Genomic DNA, 27,464 nt, shown 5'->3' with positions numbered 1-27,464 from the left:
AAAGGAAGGCAAAGAGGCCCCTTTCCCTGAAACACACCACATGCTTTAATTTTTCATGGACAACTAAAATCACACATCATCCTATCCAATGTCATCCTATGTGAAGCAAAGCCACAGAATATAACATATGATCCAACCGCACTTTGACACAACTCTCTCAAACTCGCATAAAGATCACCAGATGTGCACAGAGATGCAACTAGGGGGCAAGGGGGAGGTCTCACACACTACCCTATCTAATGCTCTCCCCTCCCTCCTCTCACCCTCCTCCCCTCCTCTACCAGAGACATGTGCACACGCTGTGCCAGCAGACAGTTCCAGCTCTCGGCAACTGATGCACAGACAGCTGCTGTTTCTCCCTTCCCCTGCTCTCCTAACTTTCCTTCTTTCATTTCTTCCCTACACTGCCTCCATTCATTCCCTTTGTACTTTCCCCCCACTTCTCTCTACTCAGTCATTCTGTCCTGCGCTTTTTCTCAGGCGGATATAAAGGCAGGTCCGGTTGGGGGGAGAGGGTTTGTGTAATCTCTGGTTGCACATGAGCACTGGAGAGTTATTGCTTCAGCTGGAAAGGCACCACAGACTCGTAAAGGACACACTTTGAAATAAGAAGAGGAAGAAGGAATACCTCTAAGGAGGAAGAAGGAGTTTGCGGTGCAGGACACAGACCATGCCGGGCTCTGTGGTGCTCCTGCTGTCCCTGTTGGCCCTGGCCACAGGAAGTGATGCCAGGAGGATCAGGAAAAGGGGACTCAACCAAAAGGTGGGACTGCTAACCTCACCTTTGCATGCATGAGTGTGTGGCTTTCTTCTCTATCACTATCTCTGTGGCTGTTTTAAGAAAATCCTCCAAAGTAGAAGTAGGTGAAAGCTCACAGACCTGTAGTACAATACTGGCTCTGTTGCAGAGCTGTTTCACACACTGAGAGCAGTTTTTTGGTTGAGGTGAGAGATGGTAAAGTTGACCTGGTATGAGTGATTGAATCTAGTAGCCAAAGAGCAGTGGTGTTAACTAAGTGTGTTTAACCTTAAAGAAAAAGCTAACTGCTATTTAGTTGCAAAGAGTTAAATGAGACGAATAAACTTGCAAAACAGCTAGCAAGCTCTACCCTCTACCAGCACTTCTAAACATCACTTATCCATGTGTTATATCACGTTTGTTTAATCCATAAATGAAAAATGTGTCTGTTACGTTGTTACAAGTATTTCTTGGCTGGGAGCAGTGATATCCCAAACATAACTGCAACTAGTCATTTCAGGTTTTGCGTGGTTTTAAACAAACACGATTAAACATTCACAGGTCTTTTTGCTTTGTCCTAGTATAGATTCAAATAATTTGTGGTTGCTATTTTCCATGTTTCCAGTCCTTATGCTAAGCTTAGCTCAGCTAACAGGTTTGCCAGCTGTAGTCTGTATTTAATGTATTGTGTAAATACATGTGATTATAAAGAACTTATACACTACTTACTACCTTTCTTTACTTTAACTTAAGGGATACAGGTAAATATTGTCCATTCAACTACACCTTTTTGACAGCTATAATTATTATTTTCAATACAGATATTGCAACACAACATACTGTATGGTCATCAACTATGATGCATGACTAGACCACCCAAAAGTATTTAAAGTGGTCAAAATGCAATGTAGCTTTACTGCATTGTTTTACTGCATTTTTTCAAGGAAAGGATACGAAAATCTTCCACAATTGGAAAATTGAATAAAAGTGCACTTTACTTTAAGCATGAACATTGACAGTTTTGATGAGGAGTAGAAAGTGGAGTATGCAACAGGTTGTAAAAAGTCGATGATTTTCACGTTTCCATACGAGTAATTGAAGGGCACACAGGATGTTCAACGTGTGTCTCTGTGTGTTGGGTTGTGGATTATTAGTGCAGGAACTGAACTGGCAGACCGGGCCCCTGCTTGTTAACTTGGCTCAGTGTAGCTGATTGATCAACTCTAACAAGGGCTCACTGTAGCGTGCTGCCTTCTCTTTCTTTTTCCCTCTCGTGCTTCAATGTTCTCACTTTCTAACTGGTTTATGCCCTCATTGGCCCCTTTTCACGCTGTCATTCTCTGCCTTTATCTATCTCCCCTTCACTCATATGAATCAGCTATACTTTCGCCCTCTTTCTGCCCTTCTTTCTCCTTCCCCTCGGCCATGTGCCTCTCAGCACACCACCACCCCCCGTTTTCCCTCTTTCAAATCTCATTCTTTCGCCTCCTCCTGCTCTCAGGATGGGCCAAAAGCAGCGTCTTGCTGGACTCGGCTTCAAAGCTGCTGTAATTGGAACATGCTGAGAAGGCTGGGCAGTTGGAGATTGTCTCTTCCCCTCTGAACCTTTTCATCTCTGCATCTTTCAATCTTTCATTTTTTTAATCACCACCTCCCCCACAAACTCATACATACACTCCCTTAGCATTCATAACACTGGGGCTTTGCAGAAAGTTACTGAGTAGTTCAAGTAAGCACTATGGAATAGTGTCTTGAAAGGAAAATGTGTAGAAATGTTTAAAAAACCAAAGGCCACCAGCGTGCTCAGTGACTGTCTTGCATTCATCTTATTACAACGATTTCACGGGTCGAAAAAGAAATCTGAATACACTATGATCAACTGAAACATAAAAGACCATTTCCCCCTGTAAAAGAAAAATAAATAAATACATTTGTGAAGAAAAAAAGAGCCTGCAATGATCATAATGACAACGTTTCTTACTCAAAATGAAGGCAAAGAGATACTATATCATTATTTTGAGAAAGATTCTCATTATGTTGCGGTACAAGTTGTTATTTCGCAATACTAAGTCATTATTTTTGTCACCACAATGCCTTATACTATAGGATTGTTATTCATCAAAATGCTATCATCTTTCCTTTTTTTCTTTTTCTTTTACAGGCCTGAGTGGGCCTCCATATACCTGAATGTCTTGTCTTTCTTAACAATGAGTATAAAATGTGTTTTCAATTTATTTGCCTATATATCCTACTATTTCTGCAGTCTTGGCCCCTAACTTCCTTCATGTGTAAATCTGAAGTCAGTCGGAGATGGTCTTGTGGTTCACAGTCATGTCCTCCATCCTTCCATATCTAGACCTCCCCCTGCCACAAAGTTCAAAGGTCACCAGTAGCAGTTTCCTAATTTGCTCTTTGTGTTTGAAAGGGGGAATGCCTGACTAATAATACATGACTAATAATAAGGGTGTAAAGGTAAGAAATAGGCGTGAGAGGGTAACTTACCATCAACAGAAATGCTTTTGATGAGTAGATGGGAAAACAGGTGGAGTGGTGTGGGCAGCAGAAGTCACACACACAACCACACACCCACCCACCCAAACACACACACACACACACACACACACACACACACACACACACACACACACACACACACACACACACACACACACACACACACACACACACACACACACACACACACACACACACACACACACACACACACACACACACACACCACACACACCACACACACACACACACAGCACCTGGTATTAAAACCGGGGCCCTGCAGATGCTCAGGAACATGTGTACTTCCTGTTCTTAGGCTGGCCGTCTGTTTGACTTGGCCTGGGGCCGCTATGTTAAACAAAACAGATCCTCACACCGCTATTTAACTGAAACTGTAGCTTTTAAGGAAGTTATAAAAATAATAACCCGGATGCTATCAAGAGAACAGTGTGATGTTCATGCCATACATTAATTGAAGGGGAATAACCTTGACATTTTGAGAATTAGTGTGTATTAAAGATAACTGAAAAACACAATCACTTCGAGGCAGCTGCTTCACGTTCCTGTTGTATACTCTTTTTTACCAGTACCATTTACAACCTTACACGTTCACTTCCTCACGCAAGGAATGCATTTTACTCACCAAACAAATAGTTTGTGGCCTTTAAGCCTGACAGTCGACAAGTCATGGGAATGCATGACAAATGCAGCACCGCCTTGGCAAGCGTAAGCTGTTTAAATGTCAAACCAGCATTTAAAATAGCAACAATTCTATTGGAAAGAAAGAAAATCACAGATATGTGTGGATTCACTTGCAGCCCTCTTGACATTGCTGACCTTTTAGTGGATGCAGACGCAGAGTGTTTAAAACACAGGAATGGTGCTTCGTTGCACCACTCATTTTTTATTTAACCTGTGTGTCTGATTCAAAACTTCTCCACAACACAGACATGATTGACAGTTATGAGACAGGAGGTCGTAGATACAAATACATCTTATTAAAAACGTGTGAACTTATTTTCTAATGAACAATTTAGCTAATCTAACCTTGTTAGTTCAAGAGCTTTATTTCCCCTCTCAAGTAATTGAAAAAATTGACAAACAAATGAATAGCAACAATAAATTCAATACCGATTAAATGAATATGACGGATAGATAGTCATATGATGTTATATGAAGATCCCATACCATATTTATGCATTTAAATCAAATAAGCATGTGTTGAGAGCCTGGATGTCCACGATCCACATATCATTACAATTAAAAAGGGTATGGTGTGTGTGTGTGTGTGTGTGTGTGTGTGTGTGTGTGTGCGTGCGTGCGCGCGCGTGCGTGCGTGCGTGCGTGCGTGCGTGCGTGCGTGCGTGCGTGCGTGCGTGTAAGCAGGACTAATCTGAGTCAGATGATATAAGCCTGCTGGTCAGAAGCACATTATTGGACTAACACTGGGGCAGTTTCCTCTTGCTACCATAGATACACAAACCAAAAAGACAAAAGCATTTTCACATGGACTGCTGCTTCACTTTCTTTCAGTGGTGGAATGTAAGTATGCATAATCACTCAACTGTGAGGTACCATTTTATGCAACTTTATAATTCTACTTCAAATACATTTGAAGACATGGCAAATGTGCTAGTACAAACATATGTATCATGATTTATTATTATAAGTTAAGCTCCCCAGCAGAATATAAAACCCAACTTTATAGTAAAGTGAGGACATGAATGCACCCTTATAATCCACCTGTGCAGTTTAACAAATGTGGTTCTGATATGGGCCATTTTGCACAATAAAAACTTTTGGAACTTGAAGAATATTTTAATGCCAATTTCTCTTGTGCTTTAACTTAGGTAAATTGCATGCATTTTACTTGGGAGTTGTTCGAAGAAAAATATGTTCTTTGGGGGCCTTTTGTCACCTCTGATTCGCTTTAATATGGCACCAGAGAGCCCATAGCAACCAGCAACAGAGCCAAAATTCATAGCAAATCTTAGTATGTGAGGCTTACAGTATTTTTATTAATATCTCTGCATACCCAATATATACAATAAACACCTACAAACTCAGAATAGAAGTGTATTACAGAACATTTGTGTGTGCGGGCACCCTATCTCGGGTATTCCTGCTACCTCAGGCTAACTCTGACAGGTAGCAGACGCTTGGTTTTCCCAACACTAATTATCTGCATGCACAGTTGGTTAACCCCCTTCCTGTTGTGTAAACCACACCTCAGCTTGTTTGTTTGCATTTCTAGGTGAAAAATCTCTGTCACAAATCAAGTACTGCTTTTCCCAGCTGTGAATGTACCTGTTTGTTTGTCAGCATGTCGTTCCATCACTGAAACCCTCATTTCCCACTGATCTACAGCAGTCTGTTTTCCTCACACTTCAGTCTGCTGCATGCGTCTCTATCTGTCTGCACGTCTGTCTATCTTTATGTCAAACAGACGGCTGGTATAGAGACAGGAAATGAGTCCTGACAACCCAAAAGCTAACCAGATGTTTGCTGTGGGCTACTTCATTTAGTAGGCATTGGAGATCTGGTGAATGTCAGCTGACACTTGCATGAAAGAACACAGGTTTTCCTTGTTTATGAATAATGTGCACAACCTTAACCTTAATGTACTGTATGTGCATATGCCTGAGATTGTGCTTGTGCAGGCATCTATGCGTATCTGTCTGGGATCTCTGTGTGGAACCATGAACGGTCTGATCCCAGTACAGTTATGGAGCCAGACAGGGTCTCCAGTGGCTTCGCCCCACCAACACCCAATGAACCACAGAGCAAAGAGCTAAAGAGAAAAGCAAAGGAAAGGCAAACTTAGCGAGAGAAGTTTGAGATCAATCGAAACAGTCACCATGATGCCACTGCTTTTCAACACCAAACAGATCAAGGAGAAAGCCGAGAGGAAGAGAGATAGTGAGAGTGCTTCGGAGACACACAGAAAGAGAGGGGGAAACATGCCCACAGATAGACATGAACATCACACACAGACCCTCAGGCAGTATCTCTACAGGAGAGCGGCACAGCAGACAGATGAAGTCCATCGTAGACGGACCACTTTTGGACAAAATGTCCTCTCCATTAAAGGCAGCTCTTTCTGGAACTGAGATACGGGATTGTCCCACTCTCAATAGCTTTAAAGGTCAACTCAAAGAATGGTTGAGAAATAAACAGACGTGCAATCACCGCTAACTGCACTTTAACACAGGGGTATCTCCTCTCGCACTTTATGTATCTCTTTTATCTTCTCTTGCACTATATATGTCGTTGCTGCTATTGTACTGCCATGTGGTAAATACTTGTGTATGCTGCTCTTGCTCTTTTGCACTTTTTGCATATCATGTATTTTGTTTTTGCTATGTTTGTAAAATGTAAACTTCTTACATGTTTTATGTGAGGGACTGGAGATGGAAAATAGCTCAAAGCTAAATCTGTCACTGTTACGCTTGACACATTTTAATGTTTTAAGTGTTCATCACTGTGCATTGTCCCTGCCAAATAAACGATTAAATGAAAATGAAATGACAGGAGTGTAAATAAACATCGTAGAACATCAGAGAGATGTGCCCAGGATAGTGTGAAAGAGCTCAGGATGTAGAGCATGGCATGGCCTCTAGCATACAAAGACATGAAGGCTGAAGAGGAGCCATGAAAGTGAAGCAGGTGAATGACATGCGGGCAAAAGTACAGTAAAAAAGAGCTTCAGTGTTGGCAAGTATCAGTCAAATCTCAATAAAGAATGAATGGCTTCAGAGTGTAAGTCATGTGTACATGCAAACATACACATTACTATCAGAGTCACATAAACAGGAAGGGCACACTTGATCCTTTGAAGGAGACGTTTGTACAAGACTCTGAGAGCAGATCGGATATGAGACAAGGGGAGTAAGGGCAGCGGTCATTATGTCATTATCTAAACACAGCGTACTTTGTAGTCCTCATTCATAAATTGTAGTTGCATACCAAGAGAGTTTGTGAACTACCGTGGCTCCTTATCTCCTAAGTACATGAATGAGGAGACAGACTACAGTGTGGGAGCATGTACAGACAGGAGTTACTGTAACATGCTCAAGTGATTAGGGCTATGTATTCAAGGAGACATTTTTTTTCTTCTTTTACTCTTTTAAGTAAAAAATTTGTGCAAAGGCTCCAGAGAGAGCTCTGTGATAGTCATATACCTTAGGGCTTTATGGCATGCACTGTCACCACTTAGCTACCAAGGTGCTCAAAACATGATTGTTTTGCAGGAGAAATATCTTTTTCGTTGACAAACCGTTGTCTTTAAAGTTGATATAGTAAACTTGTTAGCTAAGAATGGCTTATTTACTGGACTTACACTGGAGCATTGCTCTGTACAATAGATACACTACACACACTACACACACTTACACACAGCGAGCCTCTAATATTCCACTCATTCCTTTTATTTGGCAGCAGAGAGATGTTCCACATTATATCATCTAATCTCAAACAAGAGAGAGGAAATGAATAACAATCCAGTCTGGGTATGTGAAACCTGGTATGTTTGTATCCTTCAGATACAGATATAGTCAATGTAAAGTTGAGGAATTCATTTGAAATGTATATATATTTATATATATTTTATATTTACTGTCATTTCAAGCTCTGTTTTGGTCTCAACCATCAGGCTTCTTGGATGCTATTGATCAAATATGTCCACTAGCTAGTACTTTATCAAAGTCGGTTTATGAAAGCATTTTCAACAAAACCGGCTACCTGCTATGTCTAGGAATGATGTCTCAAAACCAAAACAATAAGCTGAAAGATGCTCAACATTTCTGTAGAGCTGAAGGGTTAACACATAGTCATTTGGTCTATTCTTCATGCAAATAGTAGCTTCAAAAGGAACTTTTTTATCAAATAATGATAGAGAGTCTAACCAAGACCATAATGTCAAGGTTCTACGCAATACTGTTTCAAAAACTCATAGTTACAGACATACCCAAACATATTGCAATATGAAACCCATCCCTACCCTACAAGTGATGTTCAATTGAAAATAAAAAAATATAAAGTACCATGAAGGAACTTGAAGTTACTCTTTAAGCTCTAACTGTTTCAGCCGTGATTTGTTCCCTCCATACCCCCATGGTGTGAAGCCCCCATCTCACCCTTAAAAAAAACATCCACCCACTGAGCTCTCAGCTGCCAGAACGAATTAATGTGTGTTTAAAGTGAACACACATACGCACACAGTGTGAGTGATTCCAACGTCGGCGCCAAACACTTGCTTTCGTTTTCCGGATGGTTTGTAAGAGCTGGTTCAGTAAGCCTGCCAAATAAACAGCACAGTTTTAATTACCATGCCCAACCCACAAGCTGATTATCTAATTACTAATGAAGGCCCAATCCCAAACCGCCCCCTACACCCTACCCCTACACTCTACCCCTCCGTTTGCGCGTTCGCGCAGAGGGTCCGCCACATTAAGTGCTGTTCCAAACCAACGAGTGTGGAGCGGTGTGAAGGGGGAGTGGGCTATTAAGCCCTCAAACAGCGAGTCTGCATCGGTGCTGACTGGAGACCGGTCTCTACCTGACCGGTCTCAACGCTGTGTGTCCGTCAGGAAACACGCTGTTTACAAGTAGTTCCAGCAAACATCCACTGATAAACTGCGATGTTAACGACCTCATGATAACCTCATATTTGTTTAACTTAGGATCGTATACCTGTGTTTGGTCTAGAAAAAGGTAAATGTGTGCATTTTATTATAAAGTTGTGTATATTTACAGACTGTTGCAAACATTAAGAAGCTTATAAACATCAGGTTTAAAACGAAAAGAGCTCTACAAAAAAGTAACACAATTAAAGATGTTTGGAGTTTTATTTTAGTTATTCATTTAAATGTGTTGTCTAAGAGATGCTGATTTGAAACCGTTGTTACATACAGTTAAGGCATTTCCTGTTTCTGCCGGAGAGAGGGGAGTTTGTCCCAAAGCTTGCCGCTGTATTTACTCCCTCCATCTGACAGGAGGGAGCCTCATTGAGCTGCGAGTGTCACTCCACGGAGTTCACTCCGTCACGGAGGGGTATTGTGTAGGGGTAGGGTGTAGGGCGTGGTTTGGGATTGGGCCCTAGTGTCGAGAAAAACACCACTCTCTCTGGCCCAATTCCAAACCACACCTTACCCACTCCCACTCCGTGACGGAGTGAACTCCGTGTCGGAGTGACACTCGCAGCTAAATGAGGCTCCCTCCTGTCAGATGGAGAGTGTAAATCATACAGTCTATGGTGTAAATACAGCGGCAAGCTTTGGAACAAACTCCCCTCTCTTCGGCAGAAACAGGAAATGCTGTAACTGTATGTAACAACGGTTTCAAATCAGCATCTCTTGGACAAAAAATTCAAATTAATAACTAAAATAAAACTCCAAACATCTTTAATTGTGTTACTTTTTTGTAAAGCTATTTTAGTTTTAAACCTGATGTTTATAAGCTTCTTAGTTTTTGCAACAGTCTGTAAATATACACAACTTTATAATAAAATTCACACATTTACCTTTTTCTAGAATCTAGACTAAACACAGGTATGATCCTAAGTTAAACAAATATGAGGTTATCATGAGGTTGTTAACATCGCAATTTATCAGTGGATGTTTGCTGGAACTACTTGTAAACAGCGTGTATCCTGACGGACACACACAGCAAGTGCTGTTCCAAACCAACGAGTGTGGAGGGGGCGTGGGTTATGAAGCCCTCAAACAGCGAGTCTGCATCGGTGCTGACTTCACGATTTTTGGACTATTCGACATACAGAACGATTTTAAAAGCAATGTAAATATTAACAAATTAGAAGGAAAAACAGATTAAAAAAAATACAGATTTCAGTATTCTGACACAAAACGATTTTAGAAGCAATGTATTTCTATTGGTAGTATGTTTCGTGCCTGCCCCAAATAATAACAAATTAGAAGGAAAAAAAGATGACAAAAAATACAGATTTCAGTATTCTGAGGCTCTGAGACATTTCTTTTCCTCGCGGACGGCAAAAAAAACTCCGACATTATACAATTTTAAATAAAAGGGATAGGGTTAGGCTTAGGGTAAGATATTGAGTAAGAAAACATTTTTATGAACCACACAGCTTCCGGTCTTCCAAGACCCGACCGGACAAAAAGACGCAGTGCAGGCACGAAACATACTACCAATAGAAATACATTGCTTTTAAAATCGTTCTGTGTGACACGAAAAAAATGCGGAAATCGTGTTGGTGAACACGAATCAATAGATTAAATAAATGTTGTGACTATAACACGAAATGCCGTGAGACTGTGAGTGTTTCTCAATCTCGAGTACGCTTGCTTGGTAGCACATGTCTTCCGAGCGTCTTGCTTCAGAAGCGAGGCAAGAATACTTCCTTGCATTCGGAAAACGAAGAGTGGAACAGGCGAGCAAGAGTGCAGGTGTGTGTCATATGAGAGGCCCCGCCTTACATTTTCTGCCACAGATTTTGGGAAATTGGTCCGTGCGCAAAGCATTGTGGGGATTTTAAGACCGCGGAGTCTACACATGTGCAGCCTCGAAATTTCTCCAAACGAAGTACGCCGGGTTCGGTAGATTTCCAAGTATGCTGGACATTGGAACAGTACTTCGGTGGCACTCGATGACGTAGTATGCTTGAAATAGTGGCTCTGGAGCAGCTTTACTCGAGATTGAGAAACACCCCGGGTTGCACCTGCTGCACTACATGACCGGACTCAATAGGCGCATTCACACCACAGTACTTTTCCCACAAAGGTTCATGAGAACTTAGTTCATGAGAACTCTTTAGTTCTCATGAACTAAAGCAGATCGCGTTCACACCGGAATAAGTTCCTGGGGAAGGATTAGGCAAATTAAGCCGCTGACGTCACTTCTTCTTCTTCTGCTTTGGGTTTACTGGCAGGCCGCAAACCACTTCACGCCATATACTGCCACCCGGAGTCCCTGGCCGGAAGTCCCCGGAATTGGGGACTGGCTTCAGTAGAAGCTGCTGGGACTCCCAGCAGCTTCTACTGAAGCCTTCCGAGTAAATCGCCAGAACGCCGACACCTCCTCATCTCCACCGCTCCCATGTTTTCTTTTGTGTTGCCATAAGTTAGTCTCTCTGCGTTTGTGCACTGGGCGAATGCTAATGCTAATAATGCTAATGCGAGGATAATAAAATGGCGGCTTCACAAAACTTTTACGGGGCGTGGTTTGCATTCCGCCCAGCCAATCAGACATAGGAACCTTTTTCTCCCACGAAAGTCCCTGCTCTCTAGCAGGGACTGAAAAGGGGGTAAAAATGGTTCTGATTAACTAATTTAGTTCAGGGGGCTTTTTGGTGTGAACGCAAATATATCTGAGTTCTGATGAACTATTGTGGGAAAAGTACTCCGGTGTGAACGCGCCAAATGTGGCGGACCCTCCGTGCGAACGCGCAAACGGAGGGGTAGTGTGTAGGGGTAGGGTGTAGGGGGTGAATTGGAATTGGGTCATAGTCTCCCTCTGTGGGACACCCTCCCAAATGAACGGCTGAGACTGTATCGTCAGGAAAAAAACACCCACATGACTGAAAAGACATACATTCACAAACTCTCTGGCTGTGCTTGTTTTTCATTGACACTGCATGTGTTCCTATAACAAACAACTCTGCAGGAATCAAATATGAAGCATTGGAATGATGACTGTTTAAAAAGGGATCAAATATCAAAACTAACTTCTACATAACTTCCTTCGCCGTAGAAGTGCAAAGTGTTCAAAGATAACAACCTAGCACCCAACAAATGGCCTATAATATAAATGTCCTTGTTATAAAAGGGATTTTAGACCAAACAGCTGTGTAGGTTGCTATTTTAGCAGTAAGAAGATAGGAGTTAAATGAACTTGCTCACTCTGTAGGGTGTCATACAACAGCCTATACAGTGTGTGAGAAAGTACGAGTTATTGTTTAGTCTATGAGGGCTGTGTTTCTTGGAATTTTGTTATAATATCTTCCATGTGTACATAAACCAGATCAAAGAATAGCGGCTTATACTTTGGCACAAATCATGTGATATTTGATACCAGCAGTGTTAAAACCAACAAATGATTTCCCCGACAAGTCTAAACCAATAAGCAGGAAACATTTAAGAGCTGCAGCTTGGTGAAAAACAGTTTAACAACAGAGGCTGTGGCTGTGATAGAGATCTCATTATGTTAGCCTCTGCAAAGCATACAAAGCAGATCAGTGCAAAAGTGTGTGTGTTGCTGTTTGTGCACACACGCATACACATGCATGTGTTACCAAAGCCGTCATAGTTTGTGAAGTGTGTCTTTGCTTGGCTCAGGGTTCTGTGGCCTACTTTCCACCTCTCATGATCACCAGGGATGTGTTTGTTCCCTCAGTGAATTACCTTACCAATCCAGGTCAAGACGTTAGCAGGCAGGCATGCATACTGAAGCCTACAGTGCTATAGCCCTGCTGTGCTGAGATGAAAAGATCACACAGATCCCTTGCTGCTCTCTGTTGGCCAAAACGTGCACTTTATGTCCATTCCAAAATTACAAGTCGTGTTTCAGTTAAGAACTTAATAAGACGTTACATTTAGTATCAATTGGCGTTCACAGAAATTATTAACAACAATTAACAAACATGGACATTGGTCTCATTTTCTCTCCCTCAGGACTACGAGTACCCCAACCACCCCCAGTCCACACAGCACCAGAAGAATGACCGGTGTCCACCGCCTCCCCAGATGCTGCCAGAGAGAGCCTGTGAGGTGCCGGGCTGCCGCTCAGACTCAGAGTGTGAGCGCCATAAACGTTGCTGCTACAACGGATGCATCTACGCCTGCTTGGAGTCTGTCCAGCCACCACCAGGTCAGCAACACCTTAAGACACATGCGGACACATACAAGTGTTTGCATCTTAATCTACTTGGAAATTGGTCCATTATTGTTTCTCTGTTTGAAATTATGTTAACCAGCATTTTATTGGCTGTGGTTCTGTGTTTTCTGAACAGTGTTGGACTGGCTGGTGCAGCCCAAGCCTCGGTGGTTAGGGGGCAATGGCTGGCTGTTAGACGGGCCTGAAGAGGTTCTGCAGGGTGAGTACTCACACCTATACTGGGACTTGTAGCTCAATGGTCAACCTGCATGACTTTAAAAAACTCTTAACTAACTTCTCAAAATTAGAATGCATCTTCAAATTCAAATTCAAATTCAAAAGCTTTTATTGTCATTGTACAGAATACGGAACAAAATAGGTTTTTGTTTGATTTTACCATAGCTTTACTCTCCTGTCATGTCAAGGTAAAAGTCTTTTTTCGAGTCTATCCTCTTGAACTACAACATCAAGTCTCATATGATCCCTGTGAATAAAATCCATATGATACATTACACCGCATATATAAAAAAAACGGGCTATTCTTTCGAAGTTTGCAGAGTTTGGATGCTATCAATTTGAGTGAGAAATGTATACATAGACATGACAGGTTAAAGGAGGTAAATACAAAAAAGTAATGTACTAACCACATATTCAACAAAATGACACTGGTGTGTTTCATGCCCAATAGCTGAGGCCTGCAGCACAACGGAGGATGGAGACGAGCCTCTTCACTGTCCTACGGGTTACGAGTGCCACATCATCAACCAAGGAAACCCTGCAGCAGGCATCCCAAACCGGGGACAGTGCATCAAGCAACGTGGCAATTCAGGTACGGCTAAACTATACTTCTGTTAACTTAAATAGCTGAATGGTTGGCAATGGCAATGTGTTATAGCGTTGAATCCAGGCCTTTGACATACCTAATTCCCTATCTTAATTTCATCAGAATCCTGTGAGGGGCCACGTTTTTCCTATTAAAACGATCTTAAATTATACAAATTGGAGTGACTTTTCAGAACAATGCCTGAACTTGTGATCTGTAGCTAAGGGGTTGGCATAAGTGCAATGTCTACCATATGGAGATCAGGTTTGAGTCTCTTATTTTGTATTCCCATTTTGGCCTTATTAAAGATGGACGTGGTCTGAGGCACAAATACTACAAGGACTACAAGGACTACTTAGGTAAGTGAGGTAATGTAGACTACCTGAAAACCTTTACTTTGACCAAATCAGTAATAAGTGCCAATCTGCCTGACATGATGATGGGTCTTTCACTGACAGGTACCAGCTCGAGCAACGCAGTGCGCTACGAAAAACATCACCAAAAGCACCTTGGATGAAGTATGTTTCCAGCCACTTTAAACTATCAAAAACCAAAGACCAAATGCACCTGTATCTCCCGCTCGACAAAGCCTTATGTTTTCTTAATTATCTGTTCTCAGATCAACCTGACCTCAGACTCAGCTACGACCATAACTCAACCTCAGACATCCCCAGTTCTGTTCAATCATCTTTCACCACACCTGAACCAGGATCAGATTTGACCATTTTCCATGGCCTACAGTTGCTACCTCCTCTTTGCAAAGCCCTGTATTTCAGCCTGACCTCCACCTTTGGGAGAGAAGTCTGACATATCTACAATACACAGCCAAAGAAATAAGTGTTTTTCTTCTGTCTCTCTGTCTGGTGTTTGTTAATGAATGGAGTAGAATGTGTTGTGGTGAAGCGGAGCAGAGGGTGTGCACCAAAGCTGTTCATCAAATGTCTCAAAAGGAACCAATGCCATTTTTTGTTTGTTTATACACAACCCTCCCTCTCCCTGCAACTCTTTCTTATTCTTGAAATCACACCCTCTAACCTTGAGGCTGGTCAGCAGAGAAAATCTAAACCATGCGGGTGTATTACTTATATTTCTGTATTTTTCTCATAAGGACGGTGCTCAAATGTCCTGATCTGTAATCTGGAACGTTTTATAGACAAATAGAACAACTTCCAGCAGCAGTGGTTCTCATTGTTAAATTAAAACCAAATGTGTTTTAATATTCAGACTAATTAATCAGAATGTGTCCAATGACTGTGTGGATTGTGTCAGTTTGAAAATATTTGGAACAGCTGTAGATAGTAATGGCCAACAGATGCTGACTGTTACTTCAAAATAAAATACAATTGTTTCATCTGTAATTTGATACTGAAAGGTAGATTAGGGGTTGATTTTGCCTTCAAAATAAAACTGGATGTTTTATATCTGTGATTAATGTCCTGAAATTAATTTAATGCAGTTAGATTGTTGGAACATTTTATAATTTTAAGTAATTATATAACATTATTTAAAAATACTTGGCTTTCTACACTATCTCATCCCCTGTTGCAGTGCGGGAAAGGGCTTTTGCACAGAGCAGATGTTTGAAACTGGTCAAAAAGATCTTCTATGTTACTATTAAACTTTACTTGCATGATCAAATCGCTATTGTCTTTGTTATAAATGCAAGTGGTGCTCACTTATATTGCTGCCTATAATAATACCAACAGGATAAAAAGCTGGTCACATAATAGACTGAGGGGTCAAGCTAAAAGCTGTTAACCATACTCTATGTGCAGAGCTAAAGTGGAGTCTGAATGTTATCTGACTGGTGCTGTCATGTTGCCTTGATTATTCTCAATAAACCATATTGTTGAAATCAGTTTTGTGATGTTTTTCTGGTAGTGTTATTATTTTTTAGCAGTAGAAACAAATTTGAGATGAATACTGTGTTAAGTCTCTATTCGTAGACATTCTAAGTAAAGACCGAAAACATCAGGGATTTTGTTTTTGACAGTTTCAGGATATCCTCTAAAAAGTCAAATTTCCTTCTGGTTAATCTAAATAGTATTCCAAAAAAACCACATCATATGAATTCAGTATTATGCGTCATCTATTGAATCATCTGATCTTACAGTGCAAAATAGTTTGCAACAGTATGAAATGTAGTATTTTTTATACATTAAATTAAATTTAGCTGATGCTTTTATCCAAAGCGACATAAAATAAGTGCAACAAAGCATAAAGATACAAACTCAGAACAACAAGAAAAATGCAGCTTATTATTAGTAGGGTGACTGTACAGTGAAAGGATGTCTTCATCCATCCCATGTTTTTTATTTCTATATCATACTTTCTTCTGGTGCAGTAGGCTATAGGCCACAGGGCATACATTTAAAACCAAATAAGGCCTAAAGGGCCACAATTTCAACATTCAGATCTGCATTAACCTTTTTAACATATGAATATAAGAGAACATGTTGTATAAGTATGCATCTGCATGTGGAAGTTAGAAATCCTTGTGTAAAACTAAACTTTGTACATTCAGGAAATGCTTTGTTATTGCAATGCTACACCGACATCATGTGGAAAATGTATATAGCCCAGTGGGTGCCTCGTGCCTGTCTCTCCTTTTGTCTAGCTCTCTCCCCCTCTCCCCTCTCTCATAGCAGCGCTAGCACGGACGTAAGCACCTGCCTAAAAGCTGCGTCAGAGGGAAAAAAAGCAGAATCAAATTGTCAGTGAGTACTTAGTGTGGCGAGTATAACAGCCATTGTTTTTGTATAAACCGGTGATGGTAACGCTCCGCAGCACACAGGCAGTGTTAGCACCGGGTCGGAGACTTCAAACAAACTATTGGGCATGTCGCGCGTGACTGCCTCATCACCGCCACCTTGTTGATTTATTTCACCATGAGTGCGCCGAACAAATCATCCGACAAAAGGTTAGTGCGGAATTCTCCTGTAAGTATGTGGAAGATAAGTTTCGTAGTTTGTTTATCTTCAACACAATGTTGTTGTGGTGTTTGTATCTTTCACTATAATAATTATTTAAACTAGTAGCCTACATATTTTCCTAGTTAGCAACATTTTTATTTTATTTGATGTCAAGTAGCTACCATTCAAAAATGTTGGAAACATCCACTTTTGGTATCACCAAAGCTGTCAGACTGACTTGACACCTCCAGTAACTAGGCAGAGGATCTCAATGTGTTTAAAAATGATACCAACATGTGCCCAGAAGGTGTCAGTGTAGTTTATACAAAAGGCTGCACTAATGAAAAATGTTCTTACAGTTGTGACTCTATCAACAATGTAAGTATTCTAAACATTTAAAGGTGGGGTAGGTAAGTTTGAGAAACCGGCTCGAGATACACTTTTTGTTATATTCCATGGAATGCTCTTAACATCCCAATAGCAATGAATATCTTAAGTGCTTTGACAAAAAAATCCATAAAAAAATGTAATCTGTGGAAGCCGTAGTACTGTAAAAAGCACAATCATTTTAGCCGGCCCGGCTAAAATAACTGGATGGCCTACCTGCCTGTCAGCTTTCCATCTGTGCACAAACTTATCTCGTGCCCTCATTGGTCATGTGCGCGTTTGTGTGTGTTGGAGGAGGGGCTCTGTAAGGAAGTGGCAGATTTGTTCCGGCTGTGTATTTTCAAATTCTAGCGCACTCGAGCTGGTTTCTCCAAAATTACCTACCCCACCTTTAAATATGCTTTTCATCTCAGTCAAGGTCATGGGCAGCAAGGACAATATTGGCTGCATTTTACAAATGTGTTCACTTTTTAACAGTGGCATGATACGCTTAACATAATTTAACACTTTTATTCATACGTTTCCATCCATAATATTGAACATAATTCCTTGTGCGCAAACATTTTTGACTAAAATGTCTTCTATTGTACAGAATTGGCTCCAAAACTAAGCTGGAAAGGCTACTAAAGGAGAGAAAAGGCACCTTTCCACTGCTGATCAAGGTATGAGGATTACTATTACTTTCTGACTAATCTACAGTAATGTGCTTAGTACGTTTTTTGATAGGCTTGAGTTCAGTTATTTTCTTGACAACCTGACCGGTTCACTACTATAAGTTAAGTGGTGGTCATGTTTCTGTTTGGCTCCAAGCAACCCTACACCCTGTGTTGATCTCCAGGCCATTAAACAAATGTTATTTCGGAGATTGTGTGCACTCAGCAGAAGTGATTTATTAGGGAACATAGCCTACTCTACCTTGTGATGTTGGCCTGCACCACTGAACCATTCGAGAGAGGTGGGAAGAGCAGACATACCCAACCTGGAGCCATTACAAGGCACTATACTGTATGTATATGCACTGACATCACCTGGGTTAGCCCCGTCGTCTCTTCTTCCTAGAGAGTTTCACAACTCCAGCTCTGCCCTAAAAGGACCCATTCACGCAGCAGTGGACCGATTCACCCCATCCCTTCCCACATGAAGGGATTAGTGTTTCAAAGCCCCTAGGATCTCGCTCACTGAGCTCCTTTGGGACACTGTTGTACTTACTGTTGATTAAACTTTGAATACAGTTCGGAACATCACATGAGGGAGGACAGTCCACTGCAGCAGGAAAGACTGAAACCCTTTGATGTGGAGCACTATGCAGGGCTGTGCTGGTCACCTCAGTCTAAAGCTACCTCTGCTCAAACAGAGACGCTTTGATGTGGAAATAGATTAATAGAGAGGAAACACAATATATGAATATTGAACAAGAGGGGCATCAGATGCAGACTGTGTGAGAGAGAGAGAGAGAGAGAGAGAGAGAGAGAGAGAGAGAGAGAGAGAGAGAGAGAGAGAGAGAGAGAGAGAGAGAGAGAGAGAGAGAGAGAGAGAGAGAGAGAGAGAGACACACACACACACACACACACACCTTTAAAAGAGGCCGATGAGAAACAGCAATAATATCCATCATGACAGAAAAACGTAGATTCAAAACCAACCTCAAACTTTAGTATTCCAAGTTACATGTAGATATTGCATTATGCAGGGTGCGTTGACTGCTCTCTCCAGTGCTTAATCCCATCCTGGTGCTTGTATTTGCTTTGAACTCAGCATTTCTTTAAAAGGCCCCCTATATTCTCATTAATAAGCAATGCAACTGCCAACAGATTATTAAACCTGATGACGTTCAAAAAAGAAACGATACTAGTCTTTGAACATCAGTGAGAAACTCCAGAAAGAGCTGCGTTTGAGGCATCATTTGAACCTGTGTGTTTTCACTATGAGTAAAATGTTCTCGAAGTGAAGTAAGGATATCAATAGAGCGCATTTGCGTCATTATAAAGCACTGACGCAAGCAGCTGCTCTGAGCAGATGCACCCCTTCAAGATGTGAAACGCCTTGAGACTACCAGGCAGTATGTTTTCATATTTGCAACTTTTACACGATATGACTCACTGCTAAAGTCCACATTCGGCATTTCAGCCTTATTTTTATATCATAAAGAGTAGTCAGAGGCTTCCAATAAAGTGCTTCATTTTACTTTATAGATAAACATGACTTATTTCTGAGTAATCGTCCACTCGCTGAGATTCAGGGCAAAATATTATTACAGTAGTGGGTCTGCAGTACTGATATAAATTCATGCTGGATTATGCTTATTGTCTAGGGATTTCTATATATGCAGCTAGCGTGTCCTATTTTCAGGAGTCTTGAACGTTTTTTTCCATCTGCTGATTATTTTCTCAGTTAATCTATGTCTTTAACAGCCATAAACTGAAAAAAACTGATAACTTTACTGGAGCGAATGGAACAAGAAAATGTATGGTGTAACCATTGATCGATCAACAAAGCAGTTATATTTATTTTGTTGATCTGTTGGTCTTTTAATCAAGCTCTACTTGCATCCCTATATAAATGCAATATAAATACACTCTGAATCTTTAGATGACCAGTTGCGTTTACCAGTATTTCACTACGCCAATCAATAATTATCAGTTGCAGTGACAAATGTGTTTTTCCACCATGTTAGCTATAGCTAACATTCCCTCAGATACAAAAATAGTCACTTTCTAATCGTTCTTTTAAACTAAAACGTGATGTGGAGTCAACAATGCTCTGCCAGTAAAATCTCAAACCTGTATGGTGAGGAAATAGGACCCTGAATACATTAAATTTGGATTCAGTATGGCAAGCCGTGAGGATAAGCAGAATATTATTTGTTGTCATTACATCTGATAGTGGCAAAACACAAATTAACAACAATTTTGTTTCCTTATATCTTTGGGAAGGGGGAATTATTTTAACAATCGGATGTGGTTATCAGTTATTGTTTATCAGGGCACACGCATACACCTGGCGGGAGAGGGCCTTCCCATTATTCTGATGAACCCTGCCCCTGATAGGGTTTCTCATCACAGCTCTGTCCTTTGTTGACACCGGACCCCCTGAATTAAGAGCGGTCAATTAGAGGGAGCTCACCTTTGCTGAATTACACACTGATATCAGTGTCACAGTGCACAGGGTTCACACTGCCACACACTGTGTATGAATTATATTATAACCAATATGATGCCAACTTCCTTGTCACCTCTTTGTCTGACGTGTTTGTATGCATTCACGTACAGAACAGCCTGTGGCTTGTTGTCAGGGTCGTCACATGGCGCTTGCACATGTGAGTCTCCGTATAGCGCCATAATAAATAGCATCATCCTCGCTGCTGTGTATGACTACGCTCCCTCCCACTGGTCCACACAGCGCTGGGAAGCTGTGTTTGGCCTTATGCTGCCCAGCCTGAGCCTACTTGGGCTGCTATGGCACAGCTGCACATTTCCATAGTGAGGATGTGCTCACCATCCTCTGCATGGAGAGGACAGCTGGACTGAGACACTCCCCAAGTCTGACAAACATTAATTGGATTTACAGAAGAATGCTGGGTAAACAGCCACCCAGGGAGATTTGTTAATGAGTGCCTGGCTTGGTTGCATGAAGCATCTGTTTTCCTTTAACGGTGAGTCATGCAAAGCAGAGCTGCTGAGCAGGGTATGCCAACGTCCTCCCCCGTCACACCCTCTCCTTCCATCTCCATAGGCTCGGGAGCGTTGTTGTGTAATAATGTGCGAGGTCTTATTTAAATGTTGTTATATAAGAGCATTGGTTGCTGTTCATAATCATAATATATCTTGGTGATAAATATAACCAGCAAATTCTGCCACTAATATTAAGAGTAATACAAGCAACAATAGTAGCATAAATAAAAGAGGACCATAAGATTTATATGGTGAAGAAACATTGGTCGGCTACTGGTCAATTGTAGAATGATCCAGAAGCAGTTTAAGGAAATTATTACTGTGATTGCACAACTAAAATAATGTAATTATATTGCACGTTTTTCATTTTTCTTCCAGATCTCAACAGTAATAAGGAATTGGGTTGAAGTTTTATTTTCTGTGTTGAAAGTGTTTTTTGTATTCTTTATTTGGAGTCACTTAGTATTTATATTACAGATTGTACAACTATCATACTGATCTATACAGGGATCCATCTTTAAGCTTTTTTTATTCCCTAGTATTATTTGACACAGCCAAAGCAGAAACAAAACAAAGCAAGGGAGTGTGTTTATATAAAACGATTGACACATTTTTTTTAAATAAATGTCCTATTACAATAAGACAGAATACTGTTAAGTAATTGTGATAAAGATAATCAGAATTATGTCGGTCGTTGTCATGCCTGTGTCAGTCTCTGTGTTGGACAGAGTGTGTCAGTATACACCTGTAGCACCTGTTGAATGAGATAGGCATGAATGCCAGCTGGGAAGGTACAATGCAATACAATACAGCTTTATTTATAGAGCACTTTAAACCTCCAGACCAAAGTGCTGTACAGTCAAATAAACAAAACAAAACATACAAAAAGTAACACAGCTCAGTTCACACACCATAAAACAAGTACAAGTAACAATAGACAATTTAAAAGCAACACTCGCAGACAGTGTGGATGCCTGTCTGATGTGCATGGGCAGATCGTTCCACAGTGTGGGAGCCGCTACAGAGAAGCAACGGCCCCCTCTGAGCTTTGACTTGGTTCTGGGCACATTCAGGAGCAGTTGTAAGGGTGTAGCAGCTCAGAAAGATATGGTGGGGTCATGCCATTTAGGGATTTAAAAGCAAATAAAAGGATTTTGAAATGAATCCTAAAATGTATTGGCAGCCAATGGAGCGAAGCCAAAATGGGGGAAATGGTCATATTTCCATGTGCCAGTTAAAAGCCTTGCTGCAGCATTTTGCACCAGCTGCAGACGAGCGAGGGAGGACCCACTGACCCCCACGTAGAGAGAGTTACAGTAATCCAGCCGAGTGGTGACAAAGGCGTGGATTACTGTCTCAAACTTCTGTCTGGAGAGAAAAGGTTTTATTTTGGCTAGCTGCCTCAGGTGATAAAAGCTCGTTTTTACCACAGATTTAATCTGACTCTCAAATTCTAGTTCAGGGTCCATTTTAATGCCAAGGTTCGTAATGGTGGGCTTGGTGTACTGAGCCAAGGAACCCAGGTCTACAGAATTGATGCCAGTGGTGCTACCACTGCTGCCAAAACCATTACTTCTGTTTTTCCTTCATTCAGTTTTAGGAAATTGCACGCCATCCAGGCCTTTATGTCCTCTAGACACTGTAGCAGTAGGCTAATTGAGTAACCCTCCTTCTTTTTTAGTGGGACCTGGCTATCATCAGCAGTGCAAGGTAACACCTGAGCCTTGGATAATAAAGCCGTTAGAATCTAAGACAGGTTCTCCATTTGCCTACTGTGTTTTAATGACACTGCGTGGCACCTGAAGACAACAAACGTTTCAGCCCTCATTGTCCACATCTGCCAAACATGTCAGATTAAAACCTGCAATTTGCGCTAATTGTAACAGTTTGAAGGCAGTGTATCGTCTGTGTCAGTCTAGCACGGACGTCGGGTCTTTTGTATCCAAGTGGCGACAAAAGCGGATCACCTTGCGAGGGTGTTGTGGAAGGTGACAGGGGAGTCAGTGCTTATGGGGTCAAAAGAAGGACGGACAATGCTCATCTTACCTGGGGGACAAATTAAGCTCACCTATGCCCTCTGTAGGAGTAAAGAGAAGGTTTGAGAGGGTAGCATTGTGGGATACAGGCAATGAATGAAGTTACTTAGATGCTTTTAGCACAAGCAGCAATATTTTAAAAGTAAGTAGAAAGAGAAGGGACACATTCTTTGGAAGTAAAAAATAGAAAAATGGGTTGCCTTGAAGTTTGGAGTCAAGAGAGGTAACATCGGGGCCATTTAAGGGCAATTTGTGTGGCCCCAGAGATGCCCGGCCATCATCACTCACAGTCCTGGCGGCACCTCCTCCATCCTCAGGTTCTCAGACCTGGCAGAGGGCAGAGTCTGGGGCATTCAGGTCAACAGCCGCGCTGCACATGATAGGGGGAAAAGCATGCAGTGTTGTCCGCATATTTAGCACTGAAACGTGTGAAGATAACATTTTGATATGGATGTCAACTCGCACACACACGTACCTGTACAAGCTTTTATGCCACACATGCTTCAGCTGTCTCGCATCGGGCTAATCATTTTATGGGATTGGCATTATTGAAAGAACAGTAGGGTTCTGCGTGGCGAGCAGAGCCATACATGGGGCCCTGGGTTGGGACTCATTCCAGGGATTGGAAGCAGCAGATCTTGGATGAAAGGATGATTAATGAGGTAAGGCTTGCATAGCTGAGCAATACAGCATTATGTTGCTTTGAAAAGTATACACTGTTTAGGTAGAGCATGTATAAGGAGAAGTTAAGAAGCTTCTATCTGTTTGAGTATGGACTCTTTCTTTTAAACATCTCTTGGGACTTTTACAAAACAGCTAAAACAAATGTGGATGCCAACAATAGTTACATCACTGAAATTGGTCAGGACATCAAGGAACTTGACCTGCTCTGTGAACTGCGCAAACATTTGCAATGTTTTAATTACTTTTAGCAGATGTTGAAAGCAAGTAACAAAATGAACAGCTCCATGTCCATGTACCGAATGTTTAGGTTCCTGTGTTTCTTTACTTGAAACTTAATACAAAAGAAGATAAGGAAGTATGTATTGCTCTGACAAATGCCATGACCTTACCTTAATCTCTCTCTAATTTGATTGCAAGGATCTTAAAATACATACAATGTATGTATTGGGTTATGTATTGTATTTGTATTATTGAATTGCTTCCCAAAAAAATTGTAAATGAAGACAAGGGCAAAGAAAAAGCTGTTGCAGGGTCATTTTTTCCAGGCCATGTTTCTCTGAAGGCTGCATCTCTATGAGGGCTAAGAGATGAGGAAATCACAAAAGAGTTGTCTTGAGTACAATAACTGTTATAACGTTTTTATAAATGTTTTGAGGTTATAACTTTTAATACAGTATGGCTGTGGGAAATAGATTGGTTTTTGGTGATACCGCATAAGATGAAAAGTAAATGTTTTTAGGACATTGGGGCAAAGGGTTAGGATTGTCTGTTTTTCGGTCTGTAAGCCTCAAAGGTGAGGGGTTAATATTCTAGACTCAGAGTTGTGGAAATTGGAAAATGGAAAATGCTATTGTATATAGTGCCACCACGGTCCAATATTCTGAGAAGAAAACTAGGGAGCATTGCCTATGGCACAATTCTGGTTCTATGTCTGGTCAAGAAGAGAGACAGGAAGCACTTGTATATCTGTTTGTGGTTATTACAGTACACAAAGTGATGTGTCATGTATTATGAGGGACAAGAAGATTATGTGTACCTTTTTATGTTGGTGGTTTTAAGGGCCTGCCACAGTGGACAACAAATAATCAGTGGTAGGTCAAGCTCTATCAACCACCCCACAGAACACGCCCACAAATACACAAAACAGTTTATAATTATGGTGTAATGTCACTCTATGAAATATTAACAAGGCGAAGGATCTCATAAGCACAAACAAAAATTTAAAATGAAATAAAGAGAACATTTATAGCAATAATTCGAGCAATAATTGAGTGTTACTTATTGAATAGTGTTATTCTGCAAATGTCTGGTGTCCAAATGTAAGGCCTGCTGTTTAGGATTTACTGGCATGTAGTGGTGAGGTTGCAGATTGCACTTACCCCTCCCTTTTCAAGCATGAGAACCTATGGTGGCATTCAGGTAACATAATACCCAGAACGAAACACGATATATAAGAATTTCAGTCAAAGTTCTAGGTACAATGTTTTGACGAAGCAGTCATTTATTTGTATGTATATGCATACGTACTAAAGTAAAAATAAAACATACTATTTGGAACACAGCCAGTTTGGTTTGTCCCTTTTGGGCAAATGTGCACTACACACAATCCTTCGACCAAACAACTTGGTTGTTGGAACCACTGGTATTGAAAACATATGATCTTATGATAGCATTTTGAAAGTTTTGATTATTATTTGTCACATAATTAATCAAGTGTGAGCCACCATATTTACCTTGCAGTTGTAGTAAATGTCATCAAAACACAACTTACCACTGCCCCCTCCACACCCCCTGCTCTAACTCTGTAGCTACATGTACTGTATATATCACTGAGTGATCACACAGTGTGTATATATACATCAGTACAGAATGTTCCTGACTGCAGCTACACAGCAAACATAATTATTTCCACTGGCTTCCATTAGCTCATTTTGACCTTGACGGAGCTTTTCTACAATGAAACACTGGTTAGTGTGACTGGACACAAGATGAATAAAGGAGTTTGTTTGTTTTGAATCACCCTCTTCACCCCGATGAAGTGAGCCTCTTCACGTGGCTAATGGGATTAGCCTTGGCCTGAGCCCTGCTTAATTTGCAGTTGTGTCCTTGTCAATCACATAAACACAGATTAACTTCAACAAAAACAAACACACTCAATCACTCAGTCTTTAAAGGATGATACTCAAGCAAAACATTCATTATTTGATTTGTCCTATTGGGGGTTATTTTAATGCAATGACTGATTGTTCATTGTTCATCAGCTACCAATGTTACAGTTGTTCTAGTTGAGTCAGTGAAACTCCCTGGACTATGTTTCTTTAAATCTTGTTCCACTAGATTTCTATTCATAGACGACCTGATGAAAGAGTCAGGCAACGTCGTCTGAAAACATGTTGTCAAACCAATTTCCATCACCATTATCATGTAAGCCACAGTTGAGCCTATAACTGTCTCTATGTCTGTGAGAGTGTTTAAGTGACTTCGCCTGTGTCAACTTGTGAACTCGACCCATATCTCACATGGTGACACCCTGTCATTGAGAAGCATGCTCTGCGTCTAAAACTGCAGATGCTGCAATCCGCCTGCAAGCTGGGTCAAACTACCAACACTGTTCTGTTGCCAAATGAGAGTTACTCTGATACTGTCTGTTTTGGCTGGCAGCGCACTTCTTTTCAGTTTGCCGAGTCTGGCAGCTTGTAGCAATTAGCCATTACCCAAAATAATTTAGGCACCAGGTTTTGGTCAACTACAAGGAGGAACACCCGCTGTTCATTATTCAATTAATTAAAATCCCAAGCTATAGGGAGAACAGGGATACAGAGGATACCACTGTGTGTCACATAAGCTTCAAGAATTGCTGACGGGGCAGTAATAAAATACAGTAGCCTGGAGCTTCAGGCTACAGAAATAGCAACATTTTTCCTGTCACCAAAACAAGGTGATGAACAGTTTTTATTTTTGGTAGAGGGGAAGAAGTTAGGTAAGATACTTCTAGTCACTCAAGAGGACGGCTCCTTTTATTTGAAAACATTTCAAATGAAAAGTTACTCTGGGTTGTAAAAGTGACATCGTCTCATGTTTATAAAGTTCTTGATTTGGCTAGAGTGCACATTTGTTTGTGGAAACAATGTAAGAAAAACACAAACTCTTTGTAATAGAATTTGTCATTGTATTTGTTTAATGCCAACAGGATCTATAGCAATCCGCAAATTTGGGTTTAAGTTGGTTTACTCACTTCGGTTATCTAGACTCTCCACTCTTTTACAAACAAGCATAAAGTATATTATCCGGTGCATGTTCTTCATCATGCTCAAACTCCCATAAAGCTTTGCAGTGCTTGCTTTGCGCGGCTAATGTGGGTTACATTAGTTAAACCAAACCTTAGCCAAAGTGTCATGGCCTGGCTCTTGGCCATAACAAAAAGCGTGGGAAGGACGAGAACATATATGAAAAATATATTTATTAACAAAAACTTAACATAAACCAAAACAAAGCAAAGAAAACTAAGCGACGTGGCTGCTCCCAGATCAGGTCCTCTGCGGGGAGAGAGAGAGATCGAGACTCTGGCTCAGGCCTCTTAATCCTCCGCCAGCCGTCAGGTGTCCTCAATCAGGGCGTCAGGTGTCCTCAATCAGACGGACACAAGCAGAGGAGGAACATTAAAGGGCCATACACACACACCACAGGAGACCTTAAAGCAGGGGTTGTCACAAAAGCATTAGATGACTTTGTTTAAAGGAGAGGTGTCATGGCCATTTCCACTGATCATAATTCCATTGTTGAGGTATAGTAAAATAGATTTATATTGTGCATTTTTCCAAACTCACATTGGTTTCTCATACAGCATCT

At 41.1% G+C, this 27,464-nt stretch overlaps 2 protein-coding genes across 3 annotated transcripts in view; both read left to right on the top strand.

Moving 5' to 3' along the window:
* The first annotated feature begins 309 nt into the window (after positions 1-309).
* wfdc1 (WAP four-disulfide core domain 1) lies at positions 310-15,783 on the top strand. Of its 2 annotated transcripts, none has more exons than XR_004556754.1 (7): positions 310-763; positions 12,901-13,096; positions 13,239-13,322; positions 13,791-13,931; positions 14,234-14,293; positions 14,384-14,443; positions 14,545-15,783. XR_004556754.1 is itself a non-coding variant. In XM_034141111.1 (7 exons), exons 1-6 carry the CDS (start codon positions 671-673, stop codon positions 14,440-14,442), a joined length of 624 nt encoding a protein of 207 aa, XP_033997002.1. In that variant the 5' UTR covers positions 310-670; the 3' UTR covers position 14,443; positions 14,545-15,783. The 2 variants fall into 2 exon arrangements, 1 of the variants encoding a protein (XP_033997002.1); XM_034141111.1 differs by having other exon boundaries at positions 14,234-14,284.
* A 1,030-nt stretch (positions 15,784-16,813) lies between these two features.
* The window catches only part of dyrk4 (dual-specificity tyrosine-(Y)-phosphorylation regulated kinase 4), a 32,052-nt gene continuing 21,401 nt past the window's right edge, over positions 16,814-27,464 (top strand). Inside the window, exons 1-2 of the mRNA XM_034141779.1 lie at positions 16,814-16,845; positions 17,817-17,886. Coding sequence (XP_033997670.1) covers positions 16,814-16,845; positions 17,817-17,886 — 102 coding nt within the window. The remainder of the gene's footprint in view (positions 16,846-17,816; positions 17,887-27,464) is intronic.

The sequence above is a fragment of the Trematomus bernacchii genome, unplaced genomic scaffold (genome assembly GCF_902827165.1).
Source record: "Trematomus bernacchii unplaced genomic scaffold, fTreBer1.1, whole genome shotgun sequence".
In the NCBI taxonomy this organism is placed as follows: Eukaryota; Metazoa; Chordata; class Actinopteri; order Perciformes; family Nototheniidae; genus Trematomus; species Trematomus bernacchii.
Note: the sequence above shows the minus strand (reverse complement) of the source record. Positions and strands in the feature narration are given on the sequence as shown.